Genomic DNA, 17,653 nt, shown 5'->3' on the forward strand with positions numbered 1-17,653 from the left:
GCCCGGCCCCATTCGCTGAGCGGCCTCCACACGCGTAACACCAACGCTGGAGTCCTCCCCTGTGGGTGTGCAGCCCGCCCCTCCAGCCGAAATGACCCCACACCCCCCCGCCCCCTCACTGGAGTCCTCCCTGTGGGTGTGCAGCCCGCCCCTCCAGCCGAAATGACCCCACACCCCCCCGCCCCCTCACTGGAGTCCTCCCCTGTGGGTGTGCAGCCCGCCCCTCCAGCCGAAATGACCCCCACACCCCCCCCGCCCCCTCACTGGAGTCCTCCCTGTGGGTGTGCAGCCCGCCCCTCCAGCCGAAATGACCCCACACCCCCCCCCCCCCTCACTGGAGTCCTCCCTATGGGTGTGCAGCCCGCCCCTCCAGCCGAAATGACCCACACCCCCCCCGCCCCCTCACTGGAGTCCTCCCCTGTGGGTGTGCAGCCCGCCCCTCCAGCCGAAATGACCCCACACCCCCCCGCCCCCTCACTGGAGTCCTCCCTGTGGGTGTGCAGCCCGCCCCTCCAGCCGAAATGACCCCACACCCCCCCCCCCCTCACTGGAGTCCTCCCTATGGGTGTGCAGCCCGCCCGGGCCGCCCCTCCAGCTGAAATGACCTCACCCCCCCCCCCCCCCCCTCACTGGAGTCCTCCCCTGTGGGTGTGCAGCCCGCCCCTCCAGCCGAAATGACCCCACACCCCCCCCGCCCCCTCACTGGAGTCCTCCCTATGGTGTGCAGCCCGCCCTCCAGCCGAAATGACCCCACACCCCCCCCCCCCCCTCACTGGAGTCCTCCCTATGGGTGTGCAGCCCGCCCTCCAGCCGAAATGACCCACACCCCCCCCGCCCCCTCACTGGAGTCCTCCCCTGTGGGTGTGCAGCCCGCCCTCCAGCCGAAATGACCCCACACCCCCCCGCCCCCTCACTGGAGTCCTCCCTATGGGTGTGCAGCCCGCCCCTCCAGCCGAAATGACCCCACACCCCCCCGCCGCCTCACTGGAGTCCTCCCCTGTGGGTGTGCAGCCCGCCCCTCCAGCCGAAATGACCCCACACCCCCCCGCCCCCTCACTGGAGTCCTCCCTATGGGTGTGCAGCCGCCCGGGCCGCCCCTCCAGCTGAAATGACCTCACCCCCCCCCCCCCCCCCTCACTGGAGTCCTCCCCTGTGGGTGTGCGCCCGCCCCTCCAGCCGAAATGACCTCACCCCCCCCCCCCCCACTGGAGTCCTCCCCTGTGGGTGTGCAGCCCGCCCCTCCAGCCGAAATGACCCCACACCCCCAAACCCCCCCCCACTGGAGTCCTCCCCTGTGGGTGTGCAACCCGCCCCTCCAGCCGAAATGCTCTGTCTCCCACCCCCCCACCCCACTGGAGTCTCCCTGTGGGTGTGCAGCCCGCCCCTCCAGCTGAAATGGTTCTGTCTCCCACCCCCCACCCCCCCCTATTCCCCCCCCCACCCCCCGCAACACTGAAGTCCTCCCTATGGGTGTGCAGGCCTTTCTTCAGCTGAAATGGTTTTGTCTCCAAACCCCCCCTACCCCCCAGAACACTGGAGTCTCCCTATGGGTGTGCAGACCGCCCCTCCAGCCGAAATGGTTTTGTCTCCGAACCCCCCCCCCCGGTGCCTGAGCTGGGCGGGGGCTGTGTAAAACATTACAGTGGGAGCGTGCTTATTGATTGAGTTGTTCTCCCTCTCGCCGGAGCTCCTGGCAGCTCCAGGCTGCAGTGCTGCAGTCCAGACAGACAGACAGACAGACAGACAGTCCCCTCGAACCTCGAGCCTTGTGAGAGATGCTGGGAGGCGCGGCGTCCGTCCCGTCCTGGGGGGGGGGGACGTGCCAGCTTCTCCCGGGTCCCACGTACGGGAGCGCAGGACCCGTTAGGGCTCCCTGAGGAGCGTGAGAGGGAGGGGGGGTCGGAGGGAGGACAAGGCTGCGGGACGTGCTCAGACACAGTCGAATTTTGGGGCGTACTGTGGAAAGGGCAATGAGACGTGCCGTAGAGAGCGAATGCGTGGGGGGTCACTGGGGGGGGGGGCGGGTTGCGAGTGCTCCGCCTGTCCGTTGCTTTCCCTTTGGGCGTCGCCCCGGACGATTGCCGACTAGACTGATTTTCAGAAAGGCGTAACGGAGTCAAACGGATGGCTGTAGGAGCGGCTTTCTTCCCCCCCCAGTCCTGAGTTCTTCCAGGCGAGAGCCCGGGCTATTAATAGAAGCTGCGGGGAAGGGGGGGGGGTGGCGGCGAGGATGGGTTTCGGGGGGTGGCGGGGGCTCCTGACGGCGTCCGCTCTCTCAAGGTGAAGGGGGGGGGGATGCTCCTGGGGGGTCCTAATCGGGTCCTCCTCTCTCGGGAGGATGAGCGTGGCCCAGAGTGGCGGGGGGCTCTGTTTTGGGAAATGAGTCCTCATCCCCGTGTCCTCTGTGAGTGAGTGTGGGGACGCTTTGGGATGAGAGCGACCGCAGACCCCCCCCCCCTCTGTCTGCAGGGCGGGACTGAGACCAGGGTGGGGTGTGGCTCTGTGCTACTGCCAGTGTAGGACACCTAAATATAGCACTTCTGCTACCTATAGGTGTGTTGGAATGCCACAAAAATGACACTTAAACTGAGCAGTCTCAAATCTGGGGTGTGATGTGAATGGATTTCTTGTGTATGTGCATTAAGTAAGGTTAAAAACACATTTTATGTTTTGCATTTCATTGTGAGCAGCTTTCATTTTGCTTCTTAAAATCAAACGAAATCTTTCAGAACAGTCACCCTCTGCCATTGATTCCTAGTAATACAATATGATATCCGTCCTATGCTTGACACCTGTCTTGGTCCATTTTTGATATTTATAGAAAAAAATGCACACACACATGAGTGTCACCTAAATTTCCCAGCAGGGAATATTAATGTGTATTCTTTTCGAGAAGTACCTTATGCATGCCATGAATGATTGATGTCATAATTCCCTGGAGAAATGTGGGCCATTGTTACATTTATAAAAGAATAATGTCATTTTTTTCCTTATAAGCGGTCTTTGCTGCTTATAATATGCCACATTTCAGTCTGCTGCAGCTGAGATGTACACAGTAGATGACATAAAACTTTTAAAATCAAGACTGCTAATGCAATGCTAGATTCAGAGCATTAAAATGGTGGCTTTTTTACTGCAGTGTCGCTGCGTGGTGTCCCAGTTCATACGTTATTTCTTTTGGACTGCAAAGGCCTTTATCGTCACGTTCTCTGATAATGGGTTCACCACCACCTTGCAGTTCACATTTTTTGAAGGTCTCTTCCAATTCTGGATTCTGATTGGTCAGAGGTCCTCCATTGTTTTTTGTTTTTTTTCTGGCCCCGCATTGCTGCCACGGCAGCTGGAGACGAGTTCATTAGAAGGTGCTAATTGGTCCTCCCTGGGTACCGGGACCTCCTGCTGTTGTCTCCGCTTGAAGAGGGGAGCTTCTGGGCAGCGTGTGGTGCCAGCGGCTCACCGCCGTTTCTGGGAAGGAGGGAGCGGGCGAGCGAGCGAGCTGATTGGAGGAGTCTGCCTCGATCAGAGCCGGCGACTGTGAGTGGATCGTGTTTCCAGAGCCCAGAACTGTCATGGCAGTCTTTCTCTCATTCACTCTCCCGTCCTATCAAGACTGGCTGTCAGAAAGCTGCAGCGCATTCTAATGAATAACGATCCGTCTGGAAGACGATCAGAGAGTGGCGGACTCTTACAGTCACTGCCATTTTGTTTGCTAGACAAAGTGACACCACAGTCATGTACCCCTGTGAAGAAAGCACCCCGTGATCATAATAATGTTTACATTTGAACAATTAGGTGGTGGTCCTACCCAGAGCAACTTGCATATGCGTATGGATACAGGTTTATACAGCTAACAGTGCTGAAGCCAAGTCAACAGGGACAAACCATGGTAACAGTTGATACACCATCCTGCAGCATGAAGTTATTGTATGCTATCGTAAGTGCCAGAGGGAAATTGAGAATGCAGTATGAGTATGAAGCAAAAATATTTATTTAAGGTTTAGGGCAGGGATCATCAACTCTGGCCCTCGAATCCAAATCCAGCCCTGGTTTTCTTGGTGTACGGATGTGAAATGTTCAGCGTTGGGTTAGGGTTAGGGTTAGGCTGAAATGTTCAGCGTTGGGGGAGCCAAGGCGCAGATTAAACGGCTCCTCCTTCAGTCTGTGGCAGAAGATGGGCAGCGGCTGTGCTGTCCTGATTACAGTGGGGGAGCTCGTTCCAGCTGCACTGGGGCGAGAGAGAGAGAGAGAGAGAGAGTAGACGTGATGGACAGGCGCTCCCCTTGCAGTGCATGTTAGAGAGGAGTGGCCTGGCAGGACTGGGAGCTCTGATATGGATTAGAAGTTGAGAAGGGGCTGTTGCTCACACTGCTCCGTAGGCCAGCGCTGCTGATTGGTATTATATTTCCAGCTGTGGCCTTGTTAAATGTGTTTGGGCCAGCGAGCCTCTTTGCCAGAGCAGGCTGCTCCTTAATGAGAAGAGTCCCAGCCCTGGTCCCCGAAGCACGGTGACTGCATACCGACTGCATCGGCCTCAGAACACGCCGAAAACTGCGTCCCTGTGAGTCACGATGGACCCAGTCCAGCGCTGAAGACCGGGAGCTGTCTGTGGAGTCAGGAGCGGGCGTGGTGTGTTCAGGCGATAGCAGGCAGGGAGTGTTGAGGCAGGAGTGGGTGTGGTGTTCAGTAGTGTGCTGTGCTGAGGCAGTATTGGGTGTGGTGGTCAGTAGTGTGCTGTGTCGGGGTCGGGGCTGGTGTGCAGGCAGGGCCGTGGTGTGTTGAGGCAGTATTGGGAGTGGTGTTCAGCAGTGTGCTGTGTTGAGGCAGTATTGGGTGTGGTGTGCTGAGGCAGTATTTGGTGTGGTGTTCAGCAGTGTGTGTGTCGGGGCCGGGGGTGGTGTTCAGCAGTGTGCTGTGTCAGGGTCGGGGCTGGCGTGGTGTGTTGAGGCAGTATTGGGAGTGATGTGTTGAGGCAGTATTGGGTGTTGTATGTGTTGAGGCAGTATTGGGTGGTGTCAGAGTGCGTGTGTCGGCGTGGCAGGCAGGGCGTGTGTGTTGAGGCAGTATTGGGTGTGGTGTGTTGAGGCAGTATTGGGAGTGGTGTTCAGCAGTGTGCTGTGTCGGGGCCGGGGCTGGTGTGGTGTTCAGCAGTGTGCTGTGTCAGGGTCGGGGCTGGCGTGGTGTGTTGAGGCAGTATTGGGTGTGATGTGTTGAGGCAGTATTGGGTGTTGTGTGTTGAGGCAGTATTGGGAGTGGTGTTCAGCAGTGTGCTGTGTTGAGGCAGTATTGGGTGTGGTGTGTTGAGGCAGTATTGGGAGTGGTGTTCAGCAGTGTGCTGTGTCAGGGCCGGGCTGGTGTGGTGTGTTGAGGCAGTATGGTGTGTCAGGGTGTGGAGTGGTGTTGAGGCAGTATTGGGTGTGTTGAGGCAGTATTGGGTGGGTGTGTGGGCAGTATTGGAGTGGTGTTCAGCAGTTGTGTTTAGGCAGTATTGGGAGTGTGTTGAGGCAGTATTGGGGAGTGTGTTCAGTATTGGTGTGTCAGTAGGTGCTGTGTGGGTCGGGTGGTGTGTTGAGGCAGTATTGGGAGTGGTGTTCAGCAGTGCGCAGGTCAGGGGTGTGGTTTAGAGGCGTGGGCTGGTGTTAGGCAGTATGGGAGGGTCACAGTGTCTGGTTGAGCGTTTGTTTCAGCGCAGGTCGGGCCGGGCTGGTGCGCAGGCCGTGGTGTTTCGCGTCCTGGTGCCCGTGGGCTCAGTTCCCCGCGCGGGGTGGTTGTCATGAGGCCCGTGTTGTGCTCGTCGCTAAGCTGGTAGAGGCTCAGAGGGGCAGAGCAGCGCACGGCTCTCCCCGGCCTGCATTATTCATGCCCTCCTGTTCGGCCTTCGGCCCGCTCTTCGTCTTCAATCTACCGCGTCCCCCCCCCCCCCCTTGCGCCCACCCGTCCCGCTTCTCTGGGGGCGGGGTCATAAAGAGAGGCCACGGGTGCGTCCCAAAACAGACGCGCTGTAAAACAGACGCACTGTAAAACAGACGCACTATAACGGCATCCTCACTGGGCGCGGCCTGCTCTTCTCGCCGCTGTTTCTCAGGTTGGCCATTTCCTGCTTCTTCGTTATGTGACCTCACACTGACCCCCCGCCACCCCCCCCCCCCTCGTTTCACGCCATTCGCTTCCTGACCCGCGCGGCTGGCTGCTGACTGGTCCCTGGTGGGACGGGGGGGGGGGGGGGGCGGGGGGATAGGTGGCAGGACGTCCCGAACTGACCAGAGCCACCGCAAATCCCACCGTTACCCACTGCTCTTGGCATGCGCTTGTGTGGCTTTGTACGTTGTCTCATGCACTTCCTTAATCAGGTGGGTCACAGATGAGGTCATGGGGCAAATATCAGATATTCGGTGGGATGCTGAGTGCTGCGGAGTGCTGATTTTGTTTAGAGATGTACAGTAGCAGAGGCATTACTGCCATTGCAGGGAAACGCATATTTAAACGTGGAAAGGATGGACAGGCCCTGTAGGGTGTGGGCATGTCAGAGTCTGTGGGTGTTTAATTATTCAGTATCACGCTAGACATCATTAAGTGCAAATCACTTATTGAGGGTAGAGGCTCTTATGGATTTTGGTTCACTTTTAAAGCTAAATACTGCTGTTATTTTTTACACAATGGGGGGAAAAAAAAAACTTCTTGCCACAGAGCACAGTCCTACCTCAAATAATTGTATTGGCCTATTTTCAACATGGTCCTGAAAGGCCATTGTGGAATAGGTGTGGTTTCACAGTGAGTCGCCTCATGTCAAAATGGCTTTTACTGGCAGTCAGAAAAGCAACTCATTTAACACAGAGAGTGTGGGAGGATGGCCTCTTCTGTGCTGGAAACTGAGATCAAAGGTGCTGACAGGCAAGGGGATGTGAACTCTGTTCCCCTGTACCAGTAACCTTTTAAAAGCATACTCTTCATCCAGGTCCCCCATCATGTATATTTTATTTCTGACACATTTCTTCCTTTTGAGGTTAATGTCGCTGCCTTTCAGTATGAATAAATCTAAAGATACCCAAAATGCCCTCTTGCCCATCCCCTCTGGAAGCCTTAGTGCTGTAGCCTAGCTCAGATATCCCCAGGTTTGCCTTTAAACGTCTGCCCTAAGTGTGGTTATGGGCTTGTGGCATTCTACTGCCCTATGAGCAGAGTATTATTTTAAAAAAATAATAATTTATGGGCTTTATTGGACAGGACAGCGTAGAGAGACAGGAAGAACAGGGGAAGAGAGAGGGAGGGAGGCGTGCGACAGAGGTCACGCGGTCGGACTCGAACCGCCGACGTCGCGGCTCGCAATGAGCGTGTGGACAGCGCTCTACAGACTGCGCCACCAGACACCCCCCCCCCCCCCCCTTATGAGCAGATTGTTGTCATGACGCCCCTCTTCATCCAGCCCCGGCAGGAAGGTGTTGATTTGTGTGAGTGCGGCAGATTCTTTAATGGCGGTGTTAACGAAGTCCGCCGCAAATTAAGCAATTAGCGCTCGACTCAATTACTCGTCCGTCAATAAAAAACGCGCAGTGTGCATGTTTTTGTGCTGAGGGAAATGAAAGTGGCCAGTTAAAAACCTTAGCCGACCAAATGCAGATAACAGGTGTCTGAAGAGATGTGAGGAGAATTCACCCCCCACCCCCTCTGTGGAACAGGAGGAGAAACGAGTCAAGTCTACTTTCTGAATCAGGAACACCTGCCTTTAAGACACCGGTAAACGTGGGATGGGCCTTCTGTAGTGTTCGTTAAGTTGGGGGGCACCGGAATTTTGGGCAACGTTGAGTAAATGGCATCAAGTCATGGAATAAAATGAGCATTTGACAGCGTATCTGCAATGAGGCCCAGCTGAGCAGGTTCAGTAGAAACCCCTGTCAGGGACAGCCGGCAGGGACTGAAGGGACAGGCACTCAAAGTTTAAAATGGGAGCGCTTGCTCAAAAGATATAGAACCTCACTGTACCACAGTGCATTGCATGCACCATCAAGGGAGAGAAATGTCTTGAGGTTCCTAAATGGCAAATAACTGATCCTCAGGCTGCTTATCAATACTTTTTTTCCAGTGACAGTGCGTGCTGTGTCTAGCAAGCAGACATTCAGCCTGTGTTTTCCGTGACTGCAGGACACACTACTGCAGGCTTCTTAATCATGTGACATAGAAAGGGTCTTCTTAAACCCCTCTAGAGCACCGAGCCGAAGCTGAAGAACTGCAGGATAATTTGGGTCCTTTTAAGTGAGGAAGAAGGGCATTATGCATGGCTCGAAAAATATATATGAGAAGTAGACCTCGGTCAAATACATATGTACGTAAATACTTATGCTGTATTTCAAAGAATTTCTTTTAAAAAAAGTAATGAAAATACTTTAAATATGTATTTGACCCAGGCCTGATGAGAAGCCATTTTGAACGCGTCCTCCAGGTTCTCCTCTGCGGCTGTGCTACAGCGACGGCAGCCGATTGGCTGCGACTGTTCTCATGTCTCGCAGCCGATCTGACGCCTGGTTCTGCGACCTCCTAAAATAGCCGTGCAGTTACACCTTCCCCAGTAATTGGCTGTTTTTTTTTTTTAAATATTTTTTTGGGCTTTTTCAGCTTTATTGGACAGAACAGTGTAGAGAGACCGGAAGACAAAGGTGGTCGCGCGGTCGGGACTCGAACCGCCGACGTCGTGGCTCGTAATGAGCACGAGGACCGCGCTCTACAGGCTACGCCACGAGACAGCCCGTGATTGGCTGGTTTGATATAAGGCCTGTTCACGCAGTTCATCTTATGCGTAACCTTCCTCTTAACATCAGCCAGACTGTGCGCCCGTGTGTCTCACTCACACTGATCGTGTGCAGAGTGCTGCTCGTCTCCCGATCCGGGTCCACCAGACCGCTGCCCTGCAATCGCCAGCCTGTTCTCCCCAAGCCTCACCGTGGCCCGAGCAACCTTCTTCTGTCCACGGAGGATGTGTTTTTGCGTTAATGGAGCCAGATCGCATCGTTTCGCCGGAGGGTTAAAAAAAAAAGGAGAGCACTTCATGGTATTTCAGCACCGAAGAAAAAAAAGATTTTATTGCCTGTCAAAATTGAACACATTTAGGCCTCTATTGCATTTGGCAGAAATGGTTGTGCGTGGAGAGCGTAGCCCTGGAAACGGTGAAATTCCTGGTTCGTGATCAGTCGTGACGTAAATAAAGTCACCCGTTCGTGACGGCAATTGTTTTTCCCCCCTCGCATTTCTTGTGTCGAGACGTCTTTGCGTACGTCTGTCACCGATGGACCATAATGCCCTGTCTGGGGCGACATAGCTCGGGAGGTAAGAGCGGTTGTCCGGCAGTCGGAGGGTTGCCGGTTCGATCCCCTTTCTGGGCGTGTCGAAGTGTCCCTGAGCAAGACACCTAACCCCTAACTGCTCTGGCGAATGAGAGGCATCAATTGTAAAGCGCTTTGGATAAAAGCTGCTATATAAATGCAGTCCATTTACCATCTCCTTCCCTTCTCTCCTGTCCTCGTAAGACTGCGTTGCATCCTCCTTTTACCGGCCTCCTCGGTCTTCGGCACACGAGAAGCCAGTCCGCCACCGCCTTTCAGCCGAGAGAGAGACAGAGAGTGAGAGAGAGAGAGAGAAGGGCACAAATCATAGAAGAGAAAGATGCGGACGCGAAGCGGAAGAACTCATACCTCGCTAATGAGACATCGTCCTGCGGTGCGCGCGGCCTGCTGGTTGCACCTGGGTGAGAGAGAGGACCTTCGGGCGTTAGCGGGCTCGGCTGCCTGGATTGCACGTGGGCAGGAGAGAGGAGACGAACGGGGGACAGTTAGCGGGCTCGATCTCGCCTGACCTAGGGCCGATCCACAACAAGGGCCGATCCGTTTCAGGATTTTGTGCCAACTCCAGCTCATAATTATTTAATTAGCCCAGTCGTATCTTGATCTGAAATGTGTACAGGCACCAGCTACAGCTGCAGACTGCGAGCGTGTCCTAAAGACTTCACTGTGCTCAAGTACAGGAGTGAACCAGCGTGGTTTATAGAGCTGTCAGAGAACTAAAACTGAGGTGACCGGTTGGAACAAAAACCAGCGCGTGGACCGGCCCTCCAGGACCGGAGTTGTGCACCCCTGTCTTAAACCATTTCGTAACACCCAGGGCTGTGTCATAAGACGTGTCAGTGATGTCATAAGGTGATGTCAACCTGCTGCAGAAGCTGGCGTGGGTTATTAATGAAAAGTCAAGGTAGCGTTCCACAAAGTCACCCTTTCCCCAACTTCCCATCCTATTTCTGAACGCAGACGTTCTTCTCGGGGTGTGCTCCTCTTAAGGCAGTTGAAATAGCTTTTTGTTGTCTGGATTTTTGTGGCCATAACTTCCAACGATCGTTTAGCTACTGTTTAATTTGCTTGCCGCTTTCACTGGTAACTATATGCTGCTGGTAGATATAGAGCTAACAGACTCCAGTGCCAGGTTAACTTACTGCTTGGAAAATAACACTTATTTAGTGTATAGCATTTGGAAATTAATTTACTGTTGTCAGCCTACCATTTGTTTTTTACTGTACATTGAATTCACTGTCCGTAGAGCATTTTTTCGGTTGCTATTTTAGAAGCAGTTGAAGTGGGAGTTGGAGATTATTTCAGCCGTTTTTGGGCACGCAAAATTTAAACGCGTTGCTAGGTAGGCTAGATGCCCTGGCTGGTCACGTTTTTTTGAGCGCGTTGATTGTTGTCTTTCCGCTTGTAGGCAGAAAAGGTGTACCGTTGTTTTTGCTCTCGGACCACGACTGGCCGCGTGTTTGGCAGAAGCCAGCCCGGTTTTTTGCCTTTCCTACAGTTTTCTTCAGCAGCGTGGTTCCTGGTGTTGCATGTCCACTGTATGCGTTTGTAGTGCGCGGATGGAAAGGTTCATGGGGGGTGGGTTTGTTTGTCACGGGACACCCAAAGCAAGCAAGGCTGCACAAATGATGATGTGCAAGTGGGTTTTTTTCTCCATAATGTCTGGTAATAACTAGGCTAATTCAGATTTGCCTAGTTTAGGTCCATTTTTCCAAAGGCCACATTCCCTCAGTTTAGCCAGCCCATGCGTGGCTGGAGAAAGTAATTCCTTGATTCGCCTTGATATCTGTAGCTCTCCAAAATTAATTTTTGTTCTTGCCCTCACACCTGCCCCCATTTTGACATACAAGCTTCTCAGCCTCCTGAGGGAAGCAATATTTCCACAGGACTCGGCTGACCTGCCGTCTAAAGGAGGAAGAGAGAGGTCAATTTGTTGATGACTTAAGAATGTTTCTCTTGCTTTCCCCCATATTGGGAGGCATTCGTTTCCACAGGACTCAACTGACCTGCCATCTCAAGGAGAAAGACAGAGGGCATTTTGATGATGACTTAAGAATGTTTCCCTTGCTTTCCCCCAATATTTATGCATTTATTTATTTTATTTTTCCAATCTCTCTTTCAGCTGAAGCTTGAAGATCGGTCGATCGTGCCGCGGGACATTGTCCGTCGGATGAATGCAAATGTAAGCTTTTCTCCTGAATCTTAATTCGCTGCGGGGCGTGGTTCATTACATTACATTACAGGCATTTGGCAGACGCTCTTATCCAGAGCGACGTACAACAAAGTGTATAACCATAACCAGGAACAAGTATGACGAAACCCCTAGAGAGAAGTACCGGTCCAAGTGCAGGGAACAACCGCATAGTTCAACTTGGACCCTGAAGGTTAAACTGATTAACACTAAACAACGAGAACGGCAACAACGCAGTCTATGGAAAAAATACAAGCAGTAGTTAAGACAGTTAATGCACCTAAGTCACCTACAAAACAGCTGCCTAGTTACAACCCTAAGCTTACAGTCATTTACAGGGGGGTAGGGAGGGATGGGGAGAGGTGCAGCCTGAGGTTCTATGACCTCGACCCGCGAGATCCGTTCCCCCCGCTTTTCAGCTCCTTCGTAGCTTTATCGCGTTGTGTATTCGCACGCGCTTCCGATCATCGACTGCCGTTGGAATTTGTGGACAGTGACCGCTGCACATTCCATCTGACTTGTACTGCTCGCTGTAGACCTTCACGGAAGTAAAAAATGAGTTGCGGTGCGCTTGCCAGGGCAAGTTCGCTGCAGTCGTTGTCCAAAAATCATGACTGTTGTCGGTGCATCAGGAGTGTAGAGAAATGAAATAACACCGTGAGAGTGGGCCTGAGAATTAGCAGATGTGTGTAGGCATGTGGAGAAAGGCTGTTAACCTTTAAATGTTTTATTCTTTTTGCAGGACAACCAGTGTGGCACAGTGATTGACATCAACATCGAGTGCGCCGTCAAACTGGTGGGGACCAACTGTGTCCTGTACCCTGTCAACAGCAGAGACCTGCAGCACATCTGGGTAAGACGTGAGACATCGCGCAGGACTCCACTCACGTAGAATATTTGTGTGAAACACTTTGGTGCCGGTCGTTTTGTGGATTTAGCGATGGGCGGTAAAGGACTCTGAGTAAACCCGCCCGAACGTTTAGCTGCAGGCTCCGCGCTGCTCTGTATCGCTGACTCACTGAGTCTTCTTCTGACGTGACGGCCCAGAGGGACGAGGGGGCTTGGGCCTGTGTAGGCTGTTCCTTTCGGGCCAAATTATTGTTTTCCCTGATGACTGGAACACCTATGAAAACAGATTCATTTTGGTGTTGTGGACTTGTTACATTTGCACGAATCTCAAAAACTGGTTTCTGGTTGATTCTGAGACGCGGAAATCTGCGTATCCTCTGTCAGACCCAGACCTGGGTCAAAAACCTTTTTTTTTTTGGATTCAGATACTTTTCTACGCTTTGCTGATCTTGTCTGGCGTATTTGGAACCAATGAAACACTCTCAAAAAGCTCAAACCCCCGCCTTCTGGTCATAACTGCAGGCTCAGTTACTCCCAGGCAAGATCAATAGAGCACAGAAAAGTATTTGAATCCAAAACAAATACATACTTGACCCAGGTCTGGTCAGACCTGTATAGGGCATTCTGACATATGACTTGTGTTTCATAATTACCTCTTTGTTTTTTTTGTTTGTTTAGTCCTTTATGTATGGAGATTACATTGCCTACGACTTCTGGCTGGGAAAGGTGTACGACCTGACCAATCACATAATCCTGAAGCTGTCCAATGGAGCCAGGTAAGAGCACTTGGACTCGGTTGCTTCTTTCCTTAAACGATCAGCACCGGTTGCTCAGTCTTTAGCCGTGACAGAGTTGCGACTGGATGCTGGCACTCAGGTGTGAGGGCATACCACGTGTCAGATATTCGCCAAAATTTCCGGCGCCGCTTTTGGCCGATCGGTGTGAAACGTTAACCGGTTCTACCTCGCCCCGTGACCAGGCTTTCCACAACGTTCCTGACTTTTGGAGATGTCCTGCTCTGACAGACAGTCAGACAGACAGACAAACTAACGCACTGTAGGAATGGGGTGAAAGCATGACCACCTTCAACTCTGTTGGCGGAGGTGATAACGTGCACATCTAGGTCATGGTGTATCTACACGGTTGAACGAGCACCAGTGACAGACTCTTTGTGAATTCTTACCGTGTGACCGTTAGGAAGTCATATCATGGTTTACCCCCCAAGTGTTAACAGAGGCAACACTGTCCCTCCACTGCATTCACAAGCCCCTCTGTCCTCTGGGACAAATCAATAAAACCTCAGACTCAGCAGGGCTTGGTAACATGCGATAATATATTTAAAAAAAAACATAAAATATAAAAAAAAAATGTTCCTTTTGGACCTGTGTGCCATGTTATTTTGTTCAGCTGAGTTTTATCATAATGAATGTTAAATCTGCAGGACGCAAAGTTCAATGCGATTTCTCTTCTGAGAAGGTCAATCGCCTGCATTGTGGGAGATTTATTTCGGGTTGTCAGTATCAGTCTGTAGAGTGCCCCATGAAGAGTGATGCTTTAGCACTCTTAACTCTTAACTCCTGCAACTTTCATGCAAGTCTGTCGGCTAAAACCTTGTCCCTTTTTGTCCTATTAAATTGAAAATATCGCCTCCTTAAAAAAAAAAACAACATTATTTCAGCAGAGCTACTTTTTGAAATGAAGTTAGTTATTTTTGTAATTTGAAACAAAAAATCTTAAGATCACTATCATAACAATGATTGTTGTTTTTAGCCTAAAAGGTTTGTTATTTTTTTTGTTAATTGAAGAACACATATAATTGCAAAATACTCAGAAATATAGGAGCATTTCATCAAGTACAGAGGTGTAGCACTTGCAGAGAGTGGCCAGCAGAGTTTGTGTAATACTTGATTTCTATCAGAGATGGCCACAGAGCCTTGTTTCTGTGTGCTGGGGTACTGATGGCACGAACGTAACTAGGTGCAACGATATAGTATAAACTGTGGGTTCATTTTTTTGAATGGAAGAATTTTCAGCCAGATAGGCTTTTTAGATAAATGGATCGATAGACACTATATTTCCACAAGTATGTGGACACCTGAACATCGCACCCGTATGTTCTTGTTGGAACATCTCATTCTGAAACCCCCCCCCCCCCCTTTGCTGCTGTAACAGCCTCCACTCATAGGCCACTGCCAAAAAAAATAGATAATTTACTGCCCTGTGCAGATTTCCATCATCTTACCGTATGTTGAGCCATTCGATAAATGTCTGCCATTTGACTAAACTGGCATTGTGTAGTCATGGTTTCCCCAGGACAGGTGCAGGTTATATTACATTATATTACATTATATTACATTATAGGCATTTAGCAGACGCTCTTATCCAGAGCGACGTACAACAAGTGCATAGGTTCATGATGTAGAGGTGCAAAATCATGTGATTACCATGGCTCACTGTCCTACGTCTACACTTCCTGCCCTCTGAGGCACTTCCCCCTCCGCTGCTTTCCAGGGGGGAAACCCTGCATATGACTGACGGGGTTTCTGTGTTTAATGGGATTTCTGTACATGCTGCTATAATATCTCTCTGGCCTGGTGACACACACACACACACACTCACATTTTGGTTGCATAGCTATAATGACTAATACCAGTGTAATGCAAGTGAAAGAAAAAAGGCGAAATATACTGAACATAAAACGCGAGGGACAACGAATATGGAAAAATATAAAGGGAAACGAGTTACTGCACACAAATAGATGCCGTTCTGTTATGTGAGCAGCTGTTTAACTGGCAGTGAGTGGTAGACCCACTGCACATCCTGAGCGCTCTGTCATCAATCCTGTATCAATACACCAGTCAGATGCACGTAGCAATTAAATCCGACTGATACAATCTCTGCGCTCTGTGTGGAAACCTGACGCGCTGTGTGAGAGTGACGGCTCGGATGTCTGGGCGAAACAGAGGATGCGTCTTTGGGGGAAAAAACCGAAGGCTCCTCGTTTAGTGAAATGCAGATGAAATTCAGTTCAGATCTTTAAAAGGCATGGTAGTTTAACAGAAACACGAGCGGACGTCAAATTCACAGTCGTACAGTGACGATGGATATGATTGGGAAACTCACAATGAACTTAATAGCGGTCAGCATTAACAACAACGACAACAAAGCAGTCGCTAATGAAAGATTATCTCTGTACACTCAAAAAAGGGAGCTGGATTGTAAACTTTAGTTTGTGAACTTTGGTTTGCACTTTAGTGTTTAAAATCTTGTTTTGAATAGAGATTCACTCAGATTCCTTCAGGGTTTGCAGAGAAATCAACCCAGAGATGAGATGCATTCGTGTTGCATGTAGGAGGCTGAACTAGCAACAGGTGTTGGTGTTTTGCCAGATACACGGGTGAAATACATTTGTATAAATCTTTGGAGTCATGCTCTTGGATTTTGTTTTATTATCCGTTGGTTGAAAAAAAAAAAATCAACATTTTGGAATTGATTTTTTTTAACCACCATGGCACCATGGATTATTTTTAACCACCATATTTTCTTGGAGCACTGTGTTGTCTTGCCCAGTGCAGTATTTGTGAAGTGTTGTTTTTTTTTTTCTGCACCAAACTGCCCACGTTACACAAATGCAGTTCACCTGCAGCATGCACACACACACAATCGCTGGCTGAGAACTAACAGTGGAGCACTTACTGTATGATGTACCCTCGGAGCTGGCTCCAAAAAGCCACAGAGATGTCCGCTAGGCTCTGTCCTTTCCCTCGGGTATGAACGTGGCTCAGTGTGGGGCAAAGCAGGGAGAGAAGGCCCTTCACACAGCTGTGTGAGTGAGGTGCATCTTCAGTCCCATGAGCCGCACATGCCTCTGCTTCACCTCTGCTTCACCTCTGCTTCACCTCTGCTTCACCTCTGCTTCACCTCTGCTTCACCTCTGCTTCAGCTCTGCCTTTCCTTTTCTCTCCCTCCTCTCTCTTTTCTCTCTCTCTGCTCTCTCGCTTCCTCTCACCATTTCTTTCTCCCTCTGTCTCACTGTCTTCCTCTCCCCTCTCCCTCCCCCCCCGGGCCCGCAGGTGTTCCATGAGCGTGGAGGACGGCGCCAAGCTGTACGACGTCTGCCCCCACGTCAGCGATTCGGTGAGTGCCGCTCGGGGCGGACGGCGTTTTCTCGTTAAGCGCGCATCGGTCTGCGCCGCTCGGGTCACCTGCTCGCTGGCGCGGTCACCGCGGAGACGTGTGGTGAAATGGCGAAGAAGCCGCTCTTCTAGCCTAACCGAGCCACACCTTTCAGTGGTGGAGGGGCTGTGGAGGGGCTGTTGGGCTGTCCTGCCCCTCCTCTCTTCCAGTGCTGATTTCAAATGGGCACTAATGTGGGCACGAGCACCCTGAGGAGGCAGGAGAAGTGCACCCCTTAACCACCCGTTAATGATTATTTTTGGCTGGGCCGCGACAGCGGGGCCAGCCCTACAAATGTGAATGTCTGTGACTGACTGAGTGACTGAGTGAGTGAGTGATGAAGTTACACCATTGGTCGGCTGGATCACGTGTGCTAGGTCCAGCACATATACTAGGTTTTAACCTGGTCTTGTTCTTTTCTTTCCCTCTCTCTTTCTCCTTTCTCAGGGTCTCTTCTTCGACGAGGCCTACGGCTTCTACCCCGGCCAGGTGCTGATCGGGCCTTCCAAAGTGTTCTCCAACGTGCAGTGGCTGTCCGGGGTCAAGCCCGTCCTCAGCAAGAAGAGCAAGTTCCGGGTGGTGGTGGAAGAGGTACCGCTCGCGCGGTGGGGGGGGGGGGGGGGCGGCGCCTCGCGAGTAACGCTGTAGACGAACACGGACGCAGGTCCTGTCCCGCTGAACGTGCACACGGCCTTTTTGGCTGAGCCCTCGCTGTCCCGAGCGCGGTGAGGCGTGCGTTTGTACGCGGTGCGGCGAAGCGTCCTGATTGGTGCGGCCCCGCGCCCGGCCGCGCCGCTCTCTCCGCGTCCCTCACCCCGCCGTGTCTGTTGTTGTCGTTGGGCCGCAGGTCCAGGTCGTGGAGCTGAAGGTGACGTGGATCACGAAGAGCTACTCCCCCAGGGGCACGGACAGCGTGTACCCCCCTCCCTCCACCATCACGCAGGAGAACCTTTGCAGGTATGGGGGGCCTCTCTCCACTGGGTACGCCTGGGCCTGGGGCGTTGGGAAGCCTGTTTACCTGGTGGTCATCCTAAGCCTTCCCCTAGCGATGCCGGCTGAAGGGAAAAGTCGCTGCAGGAATGATCTGATCTGAGGTGTCTGTTTGCCA

The 17,653-nt window shown here is 52.0% G+C and overlaps 1 protein-coding gene across 1 annotated transcript in view; it reads left to right on the forward strand.

Moving 5' to 3' along the window:
- Window positions 1-17,653, forward strand: part of ube2o (ubiquitin-conjugating enzyme E2O) — a 39,249-nt gene that overhangs the window by 7,340 nt on the left and 14,256 nt on the right. The window contains exons 2-7 of the mRNA XM_064323442.1: window positions 11,452-11,511; window positions 12,263-12,373; window positions 13,048-13,145; window positions 16,443-16,506; window positions 16,993-17,136; window positions 17,393-17,502. Of these exons, the coding sequence (XP_064179512.1) occupies window positions 11,452-11,511; window positions 12,263-12,373; window positions 13,048-13,145; window positions 16,443-16,506; window positions 16,993-17,136; window positions 17,393-17,502 (587 nt within the window). The remainder of the gene's footprint in view (window positions 1-11,451; window positions 11,512-12,262; window positions 12,374-13,047; window positions 13,146-16,442; window positions 16,507-16,992; window positions 17,137-17,392; window positions 17,503-17,653) is intronic.

This window comes from Anguilla rostrata, chromosome 2 (assembly GCF_018555375.3).
Source record: "Anguilla rostrata isolate EN2019 chromosome 2, ASM1855537v3, whole genome shotgun sequence".
Lineage (NCBI taxonomy): Eukaryota > Metazoa > Chordata > Actinopteri > Anguilliformes > Anguillidae > Anguilla > Anguilla rostrata.